This window comes from Pyrgilauda ruficollis, unplaced genomic scaffold (assembly GCF_017590135.1).
Source record: "Pyrgilauda ruficollis isolate IOZ18807 unplaced genomic scaffold, ASM1759013v1 scaffold150, whole genome shotgun sequence".
In the NCBI taxonomy this organism is placed as follows: Eukaryota; Metazoa; Chordata; class Aves; order Passeriformes; family Passeridae; genus Pyrgilauda; species Pyrgilauda ruficollis.
Window position 1 is genome coordinate 235,983 of NW_024513655.1, and position 14,062 is coordinate 250,044.

At 46.6% G+C, this 14,062-nt stretch overlaps 1 protein-coding gene across 3 annotated transcripts in view; it reads left to right on the top strand.

Moving 5' to 3' along the window:
- The window catches only part of CTIF (cap binding complex dependent translation initiation factor), a 145,083-nt gene that overhangs the window by 14,577 nt on the left and 116,444 nt on the right, over positions 1-14,062 (top strand). For all 3 annotated transcript variants that reach the window (XM_041461661.1, XM_041461663.1, XM_041461664.1), the window contains exon 2: positions 11,692-11,904. In XM_041461661.1, the coding sequence (XP_041317595.1) occupies positions 11,725-11,904 (180 nt within the window). In that variant the 5' untranslated portion in view covers positions 11,692-11,724. The remainder of the gene's footprint in view (positions 1-11,691; positions 11,905-14,062) is intronic.

A 14,062-nucleotide genomic window follows, 5' to 3' on the forward strand; every position in this document is an offset into this window, starting at 1 on the left:
CTGGCACAAAGTTTCCCAGAGAAGCTGTGGCTGTTCCATCCCTGGAAGTGTCCCAGGCCAGGTTGGACAGGACTTGGAGCAACCTGTGCTAGTGGAACGTGTCCCTGCCATGGCAGGGTGGCAGTGGATGGCTTTTAAAATCCTATCCAACCCAAACCTTTCCATGGTTCTATGAAAGCTCTAGAAGGACTGGGAAGAGCCTGCCCCAAACCCCAGAGTTATGTGTTTATCTTGGCATTCTTGGCATCTTCCTCTGAAGCCTCCAAGTCCTGCACTACCTCAGCACTAGGAATGAGGTTTATTTTCTTTCGTACTGTATAATTTATTGCAGAAGTGCCTTTTCCAGTCCTGTTTTAGATTCTGCTGCTGAATTGTTGGGTCATACAGACCCCTCAGATGGACATACCTACCCTGTGCTAGCACTCAAGAGCTGGGAATGGTGGAGCTCTATCTTCAAGGGCCTTTGATGTGAGACACCATCTGGGTGTATATCCCTAAGCAGTTTCTTGATTAATCAAATTCTCCCTTACCTCTTTTCTTTCCTTTTTTCTCCTTTTTTTTTTTTTCTGCAAAGCAATATAGTTTGAGCTCTTTATTTAATCTCTGAAGTCAAAGGTACATGAATAGCAGGCATCCTGCTGTGATGTTTCTCTTGAAGCTGCAGATGCTGCTCCCCTGTGCTGCACCTACAGCCCTCCCCCCAGGATCCCATTGCACTGCTGCATCCTTTGGGTGGGTGCCCCTAGTTATCCTCAGATCCTGTGAATTGTCCTCAACAAATAATTATTGCTAACTCTAGCTTTTTTCCTTAATTAGCCTGTAGAGGAATTGTGGTGCCAAGGATCGTTGTGGGGAATAAGAGTTTTTTTAGCGGGGCTCAGTGAGAACAGATATTGTGTTGAAACAGGAAACAAAAACAATGTCAAGTCCCATTTCAATCCCAAATGAAATGTCTTAAGTTATTTTGCACCATAATGGAGAGCTGTGGAAATTTAGTGTACCATGAAAGAAAAGAACACTGTGTTTTAAAAGAGAGGGAGGCAAGGCAGGATGGAGGAGCTGGTGTCACACTAAAATGCATGGCACATTTGGGTATGTGGTAGATGCAACAGCTGGACACAAAGAGCAGCTCAAGGGTATTTTGGGACAAATTTTGTGTTCTGGTCCCCAGTACACCAGCAGCAGTACTGGGACTCAACAAGGCTTTCCTGCAGTGCATGAAGGGGGCCTACAGGAAAGATGGAGAGAGGCTATTGGAGTGACAGGACACAGAGGGATGGCTTTAAACTGTGAGAGAGCAGATTTAGTTTAGATATTAGGAAAAAAGTAGGCGCTGAGGCCCTGGCATAGGTTGCACAGGGAATTGGCTTGGAGAAACCTGGGATAGTGGAAGGTGTCCCTGCTGATGACATGAATGAGGTAAGGTTTAAAGTCCCTTCCAACCCAAACCATTCCATGATTCTGTGATCTTCTCAAGCTGTGAGAGCTACCTTAGATGATGCTCTTTGCCCACAGCAGCCACAGGAATCTCAGTTGAATTCAGATGGTTTCTCTGATTGAAGTGGGAATCACTTTTTCATAATGCAGTCACTTTGCTGGATGAAAGCTGACTGTTCTGACCACATCCAGTCCACGTCTCCAGGGGCAGGAGCTAAGGAGGTCACTGTGTCCAACCCCAGGTGAAGGTGAAGTTTTGGTGACTGGCTCAGTCTGTGGTCAAAAATAAGGGAGTCAAATGCCTTGCTGGGGTGTTTGTCAGGCTGTCCCTTTCTCTGACAAACAGAGGTTTCCAAAAGTTGGGAAGAGCATGGGGAATGCTGGCTGTGGCCAGATTTGTCGTGGTGAGCCTATTCATGTGGTGTGGACACTGACCCCACAGATTCCCTTTCCCCATGTGCTTCTCCAGGCCTTTTATTTCCTGACTATTAATTTTTTTATTACTGTTATTACCAGAAGCAGTATAAGGAAACATCTCCTTTTCCTTCTGCTTGTACAGATTTCCAGAAGGAACTGGGCTTTCCCCAAATCCTGTTGTTTTTCACTAGAATATTTAGAGTATCTGATTTCATGGTTACTGCCTGTATGGGAACTGATAAGGTCAATGACTGATGGTACCAGGGTGACTGTGAAATAAAAACCAATCTGCTGCTTCTTTTGTAACTTAAACATTAGAATGTGGTGGAATAGTGGGGGTCCAGAGACAGGTTTGGGGAGTTTTATTTGTTTGTGGGTGTAGTTGAGTGGGATTTTTTAGGGTTTTTTGGGGGTTTTTAGAACGGGAGGTAATTAAAGATTCAGAAAATCTCTGAATATACTCATTTATGCATGGAGTTTTTCAGTTGAGCTTAACTAGCTCAGAGATGACTTGGTAAGTTATTTTCCACTTTCCTCTGCAATGTGGCACAGGTTTACTTGTTGATTTCTCTTTCCAGTTCCAGTTGGGCAACTCGTGTTGGTCAGACTGCACAGAGATCCCTGTGAGTGAGTGTCCTGGTTTAGGGCAAATTTGGGAGAAAACCTCCAAGGGGTTCTTCTAGAAAGCAGGTTCAAGTAGCCCCTCCCCCAACTGGTTCAGGAAAATATTTCCTTGGAGAAGAGTGGAAAAAAACTGTTTATGTAACAGGTAAAGCATTCACCAGCACAAAAAAAAACAAAAAAAAAAACAAAAAAAAAAAAAAAAAAAAAAAAAAAAAAAAAAAAAAAAAAAAAAAAAAAAAAAAAAAGAACAATATTAAGCAATAAAATCTCTTGCTGTTCTGAAGAGATGGCAAATTCAGAAAGTCCCTTTTTGTCTCAGTTTCTTATCAGGTGTGAGCTCTCAGTGTTTTTTCTGGATTTTCAGTCCAGAGCAGGTTTCAACAGTTCCAAGAAAAGAAAAACCACAGTCCAGGGAACTTCTCTGCCTCAGCTAGCTAAAAACTAACTAAATGCAGAGGAGAGCTCTCTCCTCCTGTGTGTTCTGCAGACAACACAGTCCAGGAGCAGGATGCAGGGGAGCAAGTGCAGTTTCTGAAAACAAACTCCACGCTTCTTGTCTCCCCCCGCTTCGCTCTCAGGACCAGTCTTTAATGTCCAAAACTTATTGCTGGGCTAAAAAGATGGATGGGGATACAAGCATCATAAAGTCACCCCAGAGCAGTGAGCCAGCTGTGGGTCAGAGGGAATTGTCTCTCCTTCCCATCTTCCTCATGCAACCCCCTCCCAACCAGCAGGATACTTCCCAAGGCTGGGAAGGATTCTTCCCTTTGGTTTTAGCAACAGGAGCCCACGGAAGATTTGCTTTTGTTGGTGCAAAAGGTGGCTGATGTTGCAAAAAGCATCTTGCTTCCTCATTCCTATCTCACCTTCCAGAAGTGTTGAATTTGGGATGCACCAGGGACTCCCCTGTCCCTATCCTTTTGCACAGAAGAGCTTTTTTTCCAAAAAAGGGATAAGCTGTGATGAAGAGAAGCAGTTGCTTAGGATGGAGGTGAGAATCTTTAGGGATGGGAGCCTCATGAGGTTTAACAAGGCCAAGTGTTGCACCTGGGTCAGGGCAACCCCTGGGATCAGTCCAGGCTGGGGATGAGGAGAGGCTGGCCCAGGGTGCCCAGAGCAGCTGTGGCTGCCCCTGGATCCCTGGCAGTGCCCAAAGCCAGGCTGGATAGGACTTGGAACAACATCATCAAGTGGGAGGTGTTATTGTCTGTGGCAGGGGGTTGGACTGGATGCTCCTTTAAAGGTTTGTTCCAACCCAGACTCTTCTGTGTTCCTATGATTCCCAGGAGGAGAGAACCAGCTGGCTCCTCCTAGCATAAAATCCATCCGGGAGTGGCAGCTCCAGCATTTTGGCTGGTGGCCAAGGTATGTCCTCTGAATGCTGCTACAAGCTGGTGTACAGGCACAGAAATGCTTTTTGCCAGTGAGCCACGGGTGTGATTTAATAGGGATTAAGCAGCCTCCATGCCTGCCCTGCTGCTGACCGGGGTGCGCTGCTCCCGCCCAGGCCCTCCCATGGGCAGCCACAGCGGGATGGATTACTTCAGCAGGTTGACATCTCAACTTAGAGTTGGATGTGTCTTTTAGGATTACAGACCTTTTCACAGCCCAAGTGCCTATTATATTGCCTGGGTGCCTGGAAAGAAAAGATTTTGTCCCGATAATGGTTTCCCTTTGGTTATTTACAAAGGACGATGCGCGGTTGCCGGCACGGGTGCGCGAGCGCCTGGGTATGGATGAGCTCGTGGTTGTGGTGCTTTTATTTAGGGTGTGGGCTGTGCTCTCTGCCTGCAGAGCACTGCCTGCACAGAGAGTTTTGTACCCTGGCTGCTGCTTCCTCGGCATCGTGGCTCATCTCTTGGGATGCCAGAAGAGCTGGGCAAAAAAACAGGTGTTAGTTGCCTGAGGATTGCAGCCTGCCGGGTGAATCGCAGGAGGGCACACACAGGTGCATGGTGCACATGTGCAAGCTCGTCTGGCAGGAGAACATCCTTGGTTCATGTCTTCTAGCATGATCCCTGCAGCCATCACGTCCTGCCCAGCTGCCAGAGTGGTGCTGTGTGCTCCCCACGGAGAAACAGTGCAGCACTGAAGAGAAGAGCATGTGTGAAATGCTCTTTCCTCAGATATTCATAATAGTTGTTCAATATCTTTACCTGGCAACATTGTCCTTGTAAAGGTGAAAAATAACAAGGGTAAGATGTGACGTGGGCTCTCGTTCCATTAACTTGTAGTAGAAGCAGGGTAATGTGGAAATCTGTTATGTCTGGTTTAAGTCACAGTTTGTAGAATGAACCAGTGTAAAATAGGTTATAAAACTCAGGCTATTCACAATTCAGGGGCTGGTGGTTGGAGGCTTTGTAGAGCCTGTTTCAGCTTTTATATCTAGAAATGCTGGTGCATTTGCCTGTATTGAATTTGTATCAAAATCTGTGAATGTTCCTTGCTGTTGTTGCTGCAGCCAGTGATGCCCAGCAGTCTCCCTGCCCTGACATCCCCTGTAGTGGAGCATCCCACCACAGGGTGAGCCCACAAAAACCCACCTCCACTCACTTGATGTTCAGACACTACTTTTCTTAGCTGTGTGCTGTTTTTTCCTTTCCTTTTTTGATAATATCTATCACAAGCCAAAGGTAATGTCTTCCCCCAGGCAAGGAAGCCCATCTGGTGGAAAACCACTCCAACCTCATGCACAGATTTGACACACTAAAAGTCTTTATGTTTCTAAAGGTAATGTGGCTTTGGTTTTGTTTAAAGAGAAGAAAAGGAAAAAGATTCACTTTCCAACCACAAAGAGTTGCTTATTGCAGGGAAGCAAGCTACATAATAAATTATTGTCTGGGTGAAAATGAGGATTTCTGGCTTTCTGGTTACTCCTCTCCCTTTCTTGCGGGATCAAGCTGGCTGTTTTGGGTTGGATTCTGCAGCACTTGTCTGTCCCTCTTTTTTTTCCCTCCATTTATTTCTGTGTTTGTTTTGATGGCTCTGTTTCAATGCACCATGGTATTTGCCTGCTGTTCTGTGCCAGGCTCGTGAGTGACACTGCAATGTGGCAGCTGGTGGGCTCCTGTCCTGTCACTGGGGCTCTTCTGCATCACCAGGTACCAGAAACCAGACCTGAGACTGGAGGGATGATGAAATACATTAAATGCTCAGCCAGCTGTGAATGCATCAGTGTCTGAAAAGCCCAAGGCTGGCTCCAGCAGTAAACACTCATGTGGTTTTCAAAGGTGTTTACATTTTAATTAGAAAAGGGTCAGATCCAGGGTACAATAATTTACATTTCTGTGCTTGATGTTTTGATGTCTGGAAAGGTAGTGGTTTTGGAGCAGCAAATCCAAGAAAGACACATGATGCTTTGTGGAGATGCAGCACCTGGGTACAGGGAGTCATGGTTCATCTCTGTTGCTTTTATTTTCCATAGTAACTGTTCCTGCGGGTGGCTGGGTATGAGAGCTGCCTGCCAGCAATAAAGATAAACTGCTCGTCTCGTTCTCTGAGATGCTCTCACCGCTTGAGAAAGACGCATTGCTAATTACTTGTTGTTGGAAAAGGGCTGGATGTGGAGAGGGAAAATATTGCTGCAGAAGAGGCTCATTAAAAGGAGATGCTGGAAATCAACCGTGCTGATGGCAATGACTTCCAGCCCCAAACACAGACAGTCAAAGGTCCTCTTGCCTGTGCTGCTGTCAGAGCGTGAGCTGGTGGATGGGTGTTTGCAGAGTTGAGACACACAGAGGGTTTCACCTGACCCAAAGGTGCTGATAAGAAGCAGATAAGAAGCAGAAGGGCTGTCCTGTACTGTCCGCTCTTCCCTGGTCTGTGTAGTCAAAGCATCTCTCTGGGGCTGCAGGGACTTCCTCCTTCTGTGTGTGCTTCAGCAGCAGCTTTAGGAAGCCTGGCTTGGAGTCTCAGTGAGCAGGAAATGTGAGGGAGGTGATGATGATGATGATGGAGAGTTTCACCATGAGCTGTTCCTCCCTGCCCCGCCCCAGAGAGACACTGAGCAGACCAGGGTGTCACCTCAGCCTAGATATCCAGCTCCACCTGCACAAGGTGATGTCCAGCATGGCTGTAGGGGGCAGAGATGAGAGAACAATGGAGTGGGTTTTGGAGCCTGCTCAAGAGACGTGAAAGTTGTTGTTGGTTGCTTGTGAGAGGGGATGTGATGGGCCTGGGCTGGGGCCTTTCCCTCTGTCTCCCTGGGGATCAGTTTGGTTTGTTTTTACCATCATCCCATTCAGGCACAGACAAATCTGGGCTGCTGAGCTGTTCCTCAGTTTGTGTCCCAGGTGTCTCAGAGCAGGAGAGACCTGCTGGATCACAGTCTGTTATAAATACTCAAGGGAGAACTAACACGAGAGAGATGCTGGATGTCCTATCAAAGAACATTCTGGAAGCAGGTGGCTGCACTGGTACGTGAAGAATTTGCACTGTAGCTGCCTTTTATAGGAAGCATCTCTTGTTCCTAGAAAACTCTGGGATGATAAATCCCATGTGGCAAGACAAAGGCTTTCAGGGATGTCAGGATAGCTCTGTAGCCTGTCACAGCCTGTCTCTGCAGCAGCTGGCCTGTGATAGCATTTCTGAGAATTAAATATTCTATGCATAAAGGATGCTCAGCATTCCTCCTGACTTCACTTTGGAGACACAGAGGAATGGAGGATTGGCCTGGGATTTTCTTAGTGTTTAACTGAAGGATAAGTATGGAAGAGACATGAGTTTTCCAATTAAATGCTGTCAGTCAGTCAGTCAAGCCTAAACAGCTGAGGCCATGTTGTAGGAAACATGGGCTGGGCACTTGTCCTTTATTGGGCTTTGGTGGTGGTTACACCTTTCAATAATTGAATTTCAGTTCAGGTGAGAGGAAGCCCAATGCATGAAGTAGTTCTGCCTGAACTCTGTATTTTAGAGATCTTTTCCAATGACCTTTCCTAGGCATTGGCATTGGGTATTAGCTCCTGGCTGTGTAGTTGTCAAGAAAATCTGCTTACAACTTTCACCATTTGGTTGTGTGTGACAATGTGGTATTCCTGTTTCTCTTGCCTTTGGAAGCCACAACCTTCAAAGAAACTCATCATGCGTGCAAAAGCATTTTAAGCTCTTAGCATCCATCCAGTGGAAGCAAAACACTGGGAAAAGCAATCTCTTTACTTTCTTTCCTTTGCTGGTGCTCAATCACATCGGACCTTGCATAGGAGCAAGGTGTGCTGGTTTTGTCCTAATAGCAGGTCAGGGTGTAGGTTTATCTGGATGAATTGGAGTGAGAACTGGCTTGCTCTTGGGGCACCCTAGCACCCTACAGCTCTAGGCTGGTGCAGAGGGGCTGTAAAGCTGGGAAGGGCCTGGGGATGCTGGTGCTGAGGCACCTCCAGGGCTGGGACAGCTCTGGGCCCTCAGGACAAGAGAGACACTGAGGGGCTGGAGCGTGTCCAGGGCAGGGAACGGGGCTGGGAAGGGGCTGGAGCCCCAGGAGAGGCTGAGGGAGCTGGGAAGGGGCTGAGCCTGGAGAAAAGGAGGCTCGGGGGGGACCTTGTGGCTCTGCACAGCTCCTGACAGGAGGGGACAGCCGGGGGGGTCGGGCTGTGCTCCCAGGGAACAGGGACAGGAGGAGAGGGAACGGCCTCAGGCTGGGCCAGGGCAGGCTCAGGGTGGATACTGGGGAAAATCTCTCCATGAAAGGCTTGTCCAGAGCTTCCAGCAGAGCTTCCCAGGGCATTGGTGGAGTCCCCATCCCTGGGAGGATTTAAAAGCCATGCGGATGTGGCACCTGGGGACATCGGTCAGTGGTGGCCTTGGCATTGCCAGGGGAGTGGACTTGATGGTCTTGGAGGGCTTTCCAATTGAAACAATTCCATGATTCAATGATTCTGTAAGAATTGTTTTAGGAAGATCTCTTTATGATAGCAGTTTTGGTGTAATGTTGCTGTGCCAGCATTTTTTTGCCCAGAAGCTTGTTTTGGAGCCTGGAGTCCCTTGGCATGGCTGGGACACAGGTGAGTCTCATCCCAGGGGACAATCTGTGGGAAGTTGCCCTGCTGTTCTGTCTTGGCACTGCCTGGCTGCTGCAGTCCAGATTTTGGAGAGCTTTTGGTGTGGAGGGGAATGGCTGGAGCCTGCTCCCTGGGGAGGACGTGCATGTGGGGCCCAGCTTCCAGTGTGACCTGATGGAAATGCATCACTGTTCTGCCCTTCTGTGGTCTTCTTATCACGGACTCACCACTTCTTAAATCACTTTGGTTGCAAGTTCCACTCTCCTGTTGCCTCCCAACCCAAAGTAGGCTCCTTCTCCATTAATGTTCTTCACCTATCAAACTCACCACTTCTTTCCAAGTTCAACAAGCATGGAGCACCTTTGGGAGAAAGGGAAGGAGCTTACAAGTGTCACAAAATGGCTTGTTCTTATTATTTGCTGATGAAGGGTAAAACTGTATAATTGCTAAAAAAACTTTATAATCTTGCTAGAGCAAGAATCCCATTTAGATCACCCTTAATAATAGCTATTAATAATAATTATACATTACAGTAATGCTAATAATTACTAAGTTGTAATAAGCAGTTTGTACATCTGTTGACTTTTTCTGCTGATGATTCCTTCTTTTGTGGTCACAGTAACGAGCACAACATGGGCTTTGTAAAATCCTAGGGTTTTACAAGGATTTAAGTTGGAAGAAACCTTCAAGGTCCTCTAGTTCTATCCCCTTGCCATAGGCAGGGACATATTCCACTGCACCAGGTTGCTCCTAGTCTCATCCAACCTGGCCTTGAACACTTTCAGAGATAGGAAAGATTTGGAAGGTAATTTTCAAGCCCCCAAAACTTACAAACTCTGTGCTTTGGCAAAGTAGAGTGGAAGGAAGGGGGAAATAGGAAAAAAAAGGCAAATTTGAGATTGATCTCTGTTTGTACCTGGTGTCTGGGAATCCTTTGTGGTAGGTGCTGAGCAAACACAGAGCCAAGGGATCACTGCTTCATCAGGAGCTCTCACCAACATTTGTTTGCTCAGTGTGGGAAGATAGTAAGTGCTTTGATGCTCAAGCGGGTTTTAGTTTTTCTTTGAAAACCTTTTTTGTATGTGTTTTGAGGGTGAGGTGAGGTGAGAAACTAGCTCCGGGCACAGATCACCAGGAAGAGCAGGAGTTTTCTTCCTGTTGAGTGATGGTTTCCTTTAGAGACAGGTGAAGCTACCACAAGATGAATTTGTTTTAGAGTTTCCCACTAGAGATCCACAAATATCTCAGATATGTGGTCTGTGTTTGTTTGCTGGACCTGGTGACTTCTGATGAACATGTTTCCTTTCAGTTTGCCGTCTCTCCTGTTGCTGGTTGTGCCCTGTGGTGAGCACCCCAAAAGTGAGGCATGTGGTAGCTCTTCCTCTACTTCAGGTTTTATCATGGGTATTCAAGGGGGAGCAGTGCTCCAGCCTTGATTTCCTCCAGTGCCACCCTCAAAAAACCCTGAAATAGGCCAAAAAACCTTTGGGCTTGGGTAATGTGTGGCCCAATGAGATGGAGGATGACCTCTGACTCTGCTCACTCCATCTTGAGTGATGCCACCTGTATAATTTGTCCCCTGCCCCGTGACATCTCTCGATGCCATCACACCCCTCCAGCACTCATGGGAGCCTTGTATTCTCCCAACTCTTTCTTTAGCACTTCCTGTTTGATAATTGGTGCTTTCCTTTTTGTAATTGGCACTAATTAGTGAAAAGGGGAGAAGCATGCCCTCCTCCAGGGCTCCACACTCTCTGGGGCTCCTTCTTTTTTTCTTTCTTCACTTTCTTCTTTTTTCTTTGTCCTTTTTAATATGGCATATGATTTTTGCTCAGGAGCTAATGTGTGATATTGGTCTACATAATGAGCCTTTTTGACAGTCTGAGCACATTTGGGAATAATTCCTTGAGCAGATGAAATCCTTAGGTCAGAACTGCTCATTCTCGGCAGTTTACAAATGAAGCCACAATTGTTCAGAAGTGACAGAGGAGAAAATAGTTCAGGAGTTAGAAACTACATGAGCTGGGAACAGATTTTTTTTTTTTTTTCCCTCCCTGTTCCCTTCTGGATGGGATTTGTCTGGTGATTTTTTGTCTGGTGATTTTTTACTTGTCTCAAAGCAGACTGTAACTACCCATTCCTGGTGAAGGAGAGGGTGGGAGGTGAAGTTGTTGTGTCCTGCAGAGTGCTGGCAGCTCCTATATCTTCTCCCTCCCAGCTACAGGAAGGGAGGAATATAAGATTTACCACAAGACACTGGGCCACAGCCTTGTTTTTTCCAAATGTAGAATTATAAAATATCCTAAGCTGGAAGGGACCCCCAAGGATCACCCAGCCCAGCTCTTGCCCTGTCCAGATCCCCAGCAACCCCACCCTGAGCATCCCTGGCAGGGTGTCCAAAGGCTCCTGGAGCTCTGGCAGCCTCGGGGCTGTGCCCATTCCCTGGGGAGCCTGGGCAGTGTCAGCACTCTCTGGGGAAGAACCTTTCCCTGATCTCCAAACTAAACCTCCCTGGCACAGCTCCAGACATTTCCATGGGCCCTGTCCCTGTCAGAGGGAGCAGAGATCAGTGCTATGCCCAGCCCAGGAGCTGGTGGTTTCCTTTCTTTAAGATGTTACTCATTGAGCCCTGGAGAAGTAGGAAGGAGAAAAGAATTATAAATCCCCTACGTCTCCTATAGAGGCAATTTTCTGCAGTGAGAGGTTTTAAAAGTGAATTCTGTTGTAATCTCTATCTCACCTCCTCACTGGACTGTTTACACTCGCACCATTAGCTCAGCATTATTTACTGCCACTGCCCTAGAGAAGCTTTTCAGTTATCATCCTCTTCCTCGCCCTTGTCCATTACCCCCAGCTTCTCACCCATAACCAGAACTAGTGCTATGGATTTATTAAATTAAGCATTTTAGTGTGACATTTTTTTTCTCTCGTGCGTATGTCTGGAGGTTTTCAGTAGTTTGGGTTTTAACAGGAGGCCAGGAAATGTCTATTGTCCTTAAATGCAGGAATATTACAGAAACGGAGCCTTTTTTTACATGCCTGGAAGCCCTAAATGCAACCACCTAGGATTATTAGAAATTGTATTGGAAATGCAGATGTACAGCAAAAAAACCATCATGCGCGTGGTAACCGATAGGCTTTGTCTGCTGGGGTTTTTTAAATCTTTTTCATAATTACTGGGAAATAATCCCTTGCTGTCTTTTTTGTCCCGCTTCCTCAGGCCCCCTGTGTTCCCGGCGTGTCCCCTGAAGGGATGGAGAGCTCCTCGGTGGCGTCGGCCTCCTCGGAGGCGGGGAGCAGCCGCTCCCAGGAGATCGAGGAGCTGGAGCGCTTCATCGACAGCTACGTCCTGGAGTACCAGGTCCAGGGGCTGCTCACCGACAAGACCGAGGGCGACGGCGAGAGCGAGAAAACGCAGTCCCACATCTCACAGGTGGGAGAGGGGCTCCCAGAGTGTGTTCTCAGCTGAAGTGGCTTTTTCAGGGTTTGGATGTGAAGCTGGATGTGATAAAACGCTGGGTTTGGGGCAGCTCGCTTGTTTGGGGATGTATTTGAGGTCTCCAAGCTGCTGGTAGCAGTCTCCTGATCCTGGGTTTGGTTTTTTATGGTCTCGAGGTGTATCATTGAAAGTGTTCCAGGCCAGGGTGGATGGGGCTTGCAGCAGCTTGGGACAGTAGAAGGTGTCCCTGCCCATGGCAGGGGGTGGAATGAGATGGGTTTTAAGGTCCCTTCCAACCCAAACCATTCCATGATTCTACATGTGAAGGATCCCATCTTTATCTGGTATCAGCAGTGTTTGATCTGATCTGTCTGAACTCTGCAGGTTTGCTGGAGCTGAGGATCTGACCCAGAGCTCTAGACCTATTTTATATCATCTCAGTGTAAAGAAATTACCAAACAAAGGAACTTATTTTAAGAATAGATTCTGGTGAAGAGGTCTTTTACAATTTGAGGATCAAAGCCCTTAGAAGTGGAAGAAAATATATTTAAAAATCTAGTGATCCAAAGTGTATTTTATTAACCCAAGGCTGGAAGATGTCTGTGTTCGAAGTGATGCTTTGTAGGGGCTTCAGGTCAAATAGACAAGTTCTGCTTATTAATGTGTCAAGCTCAAAAGTAGTATTGAATTGGAAATAAATTAAGAGACAAAGTTTTGTAACCTCTTCCAGCCTGTCCACTGCTCTGCCAATAAGTCCAGGCTCCCTCTGCATCTTAAGGACAAAAATTTCTAATTCTCATGGCAGCTTGTGTGCATTTTTTGCATTAAGATCCTTTAAGGATCCTTGATGGATCCTTAAAATCCATGTTGCACTTGTGGAAATGGCATTTTAGCTTTACTTCCTGGCTTGCCCTGGAAAAAAAGGAGCTGCTGGGTTTCTAATGTCAGTTCTGAGAGTGTTCTCTTTCAAGATGGCTGGGTTTTATTTTGAAGGAAAAATTCATAATAACGAAAGATTTGAACATTAAATCTTTTAATTAAACCAGTTATAGAGGCAACTCAAATGAAGCAGCTAAATGAGATTGTACCCCAGACCATTGATGCAGAAGTTTTAGTAGGATTTATTGTGGAACTCTATCAAAATGCAACATTTTTTCTTTCTAGGGCTGTGTTTTGGACAAAAAGTGAAGGTGGGCTTTCACTGTAGGTCACTTGCATTTATCAAGCCATGTCTTAATGGATGCACTAAGAAATTATCTCATGCCTCACAAAGGTTTTTTTCATTTTTCCACCTAGAAGAAATAATCAGGATTTTTTATTTCTGGTTTTCTCTTCCTGATCAGTTCTTAGCAAAGCAAGGAATAAACAGACACATATCCTGCAGCTGGCTGGAGTAACCCTGGTGGAAGCCAGCCTGATGGAAAGTGGCACGTTCCCTCATTAATGAGAGCTGGAGGGAGAAAGATGGATTTAAGGGAAAGGCACTCAGCTGAGACCAAGGAAATTGTTTTTAACTGCAAGGCTCTGCCAGAAACTAAATCTTTAATGTTGGGCAAGTTACTTAATCTCTCTGCAGTTTGTTTCCTTATGGCTGTGATGTTTTCCCTGCCTGAGAGTGGATAAATCTATTCAGCCATGTGTGTGTGAGTTGCTTGGATGGTACTACATCCCTGGACACCTGCTCTCCTTGCTGGGGGAGGGAAGGAAGGGCACATCCTCCTCACTTAACTCCCAGGGAAGCTGAATCCATTGCCACTTCAGAGAATGCCAAAATGTGGATGTTCCCCTGATGGGGATGTCCCCAACCTTGCTCCTACCAGGAAAAAAGAGGAAAAATCAGAGGGGAAAAGGTGATTTTATTTTGCTGTGGAGATAATGAGTGAGCTTGTACTTTGAGAGACCTTTCCAGGCATGTGGTTGCACTCAAAATTGTTAAAGCAGATAGGGATACGTCTGGTAAATAAAAGGCTCTCAAGAGTGATGGCATCATGAGCCTGCCCAGGGGGCTCAGCAGAAGTGGCAGGAGAGTGATGGGCAGCTCTTTAATGAGGAGAGACTGAACCCCCCCCATCTGTGGGCTAGAACGGGCTCTCTGTTGAGGGCAGGGATCATGGACAGTTGTAAGAAGACTCTTATTTTGTGGCCTCATCCT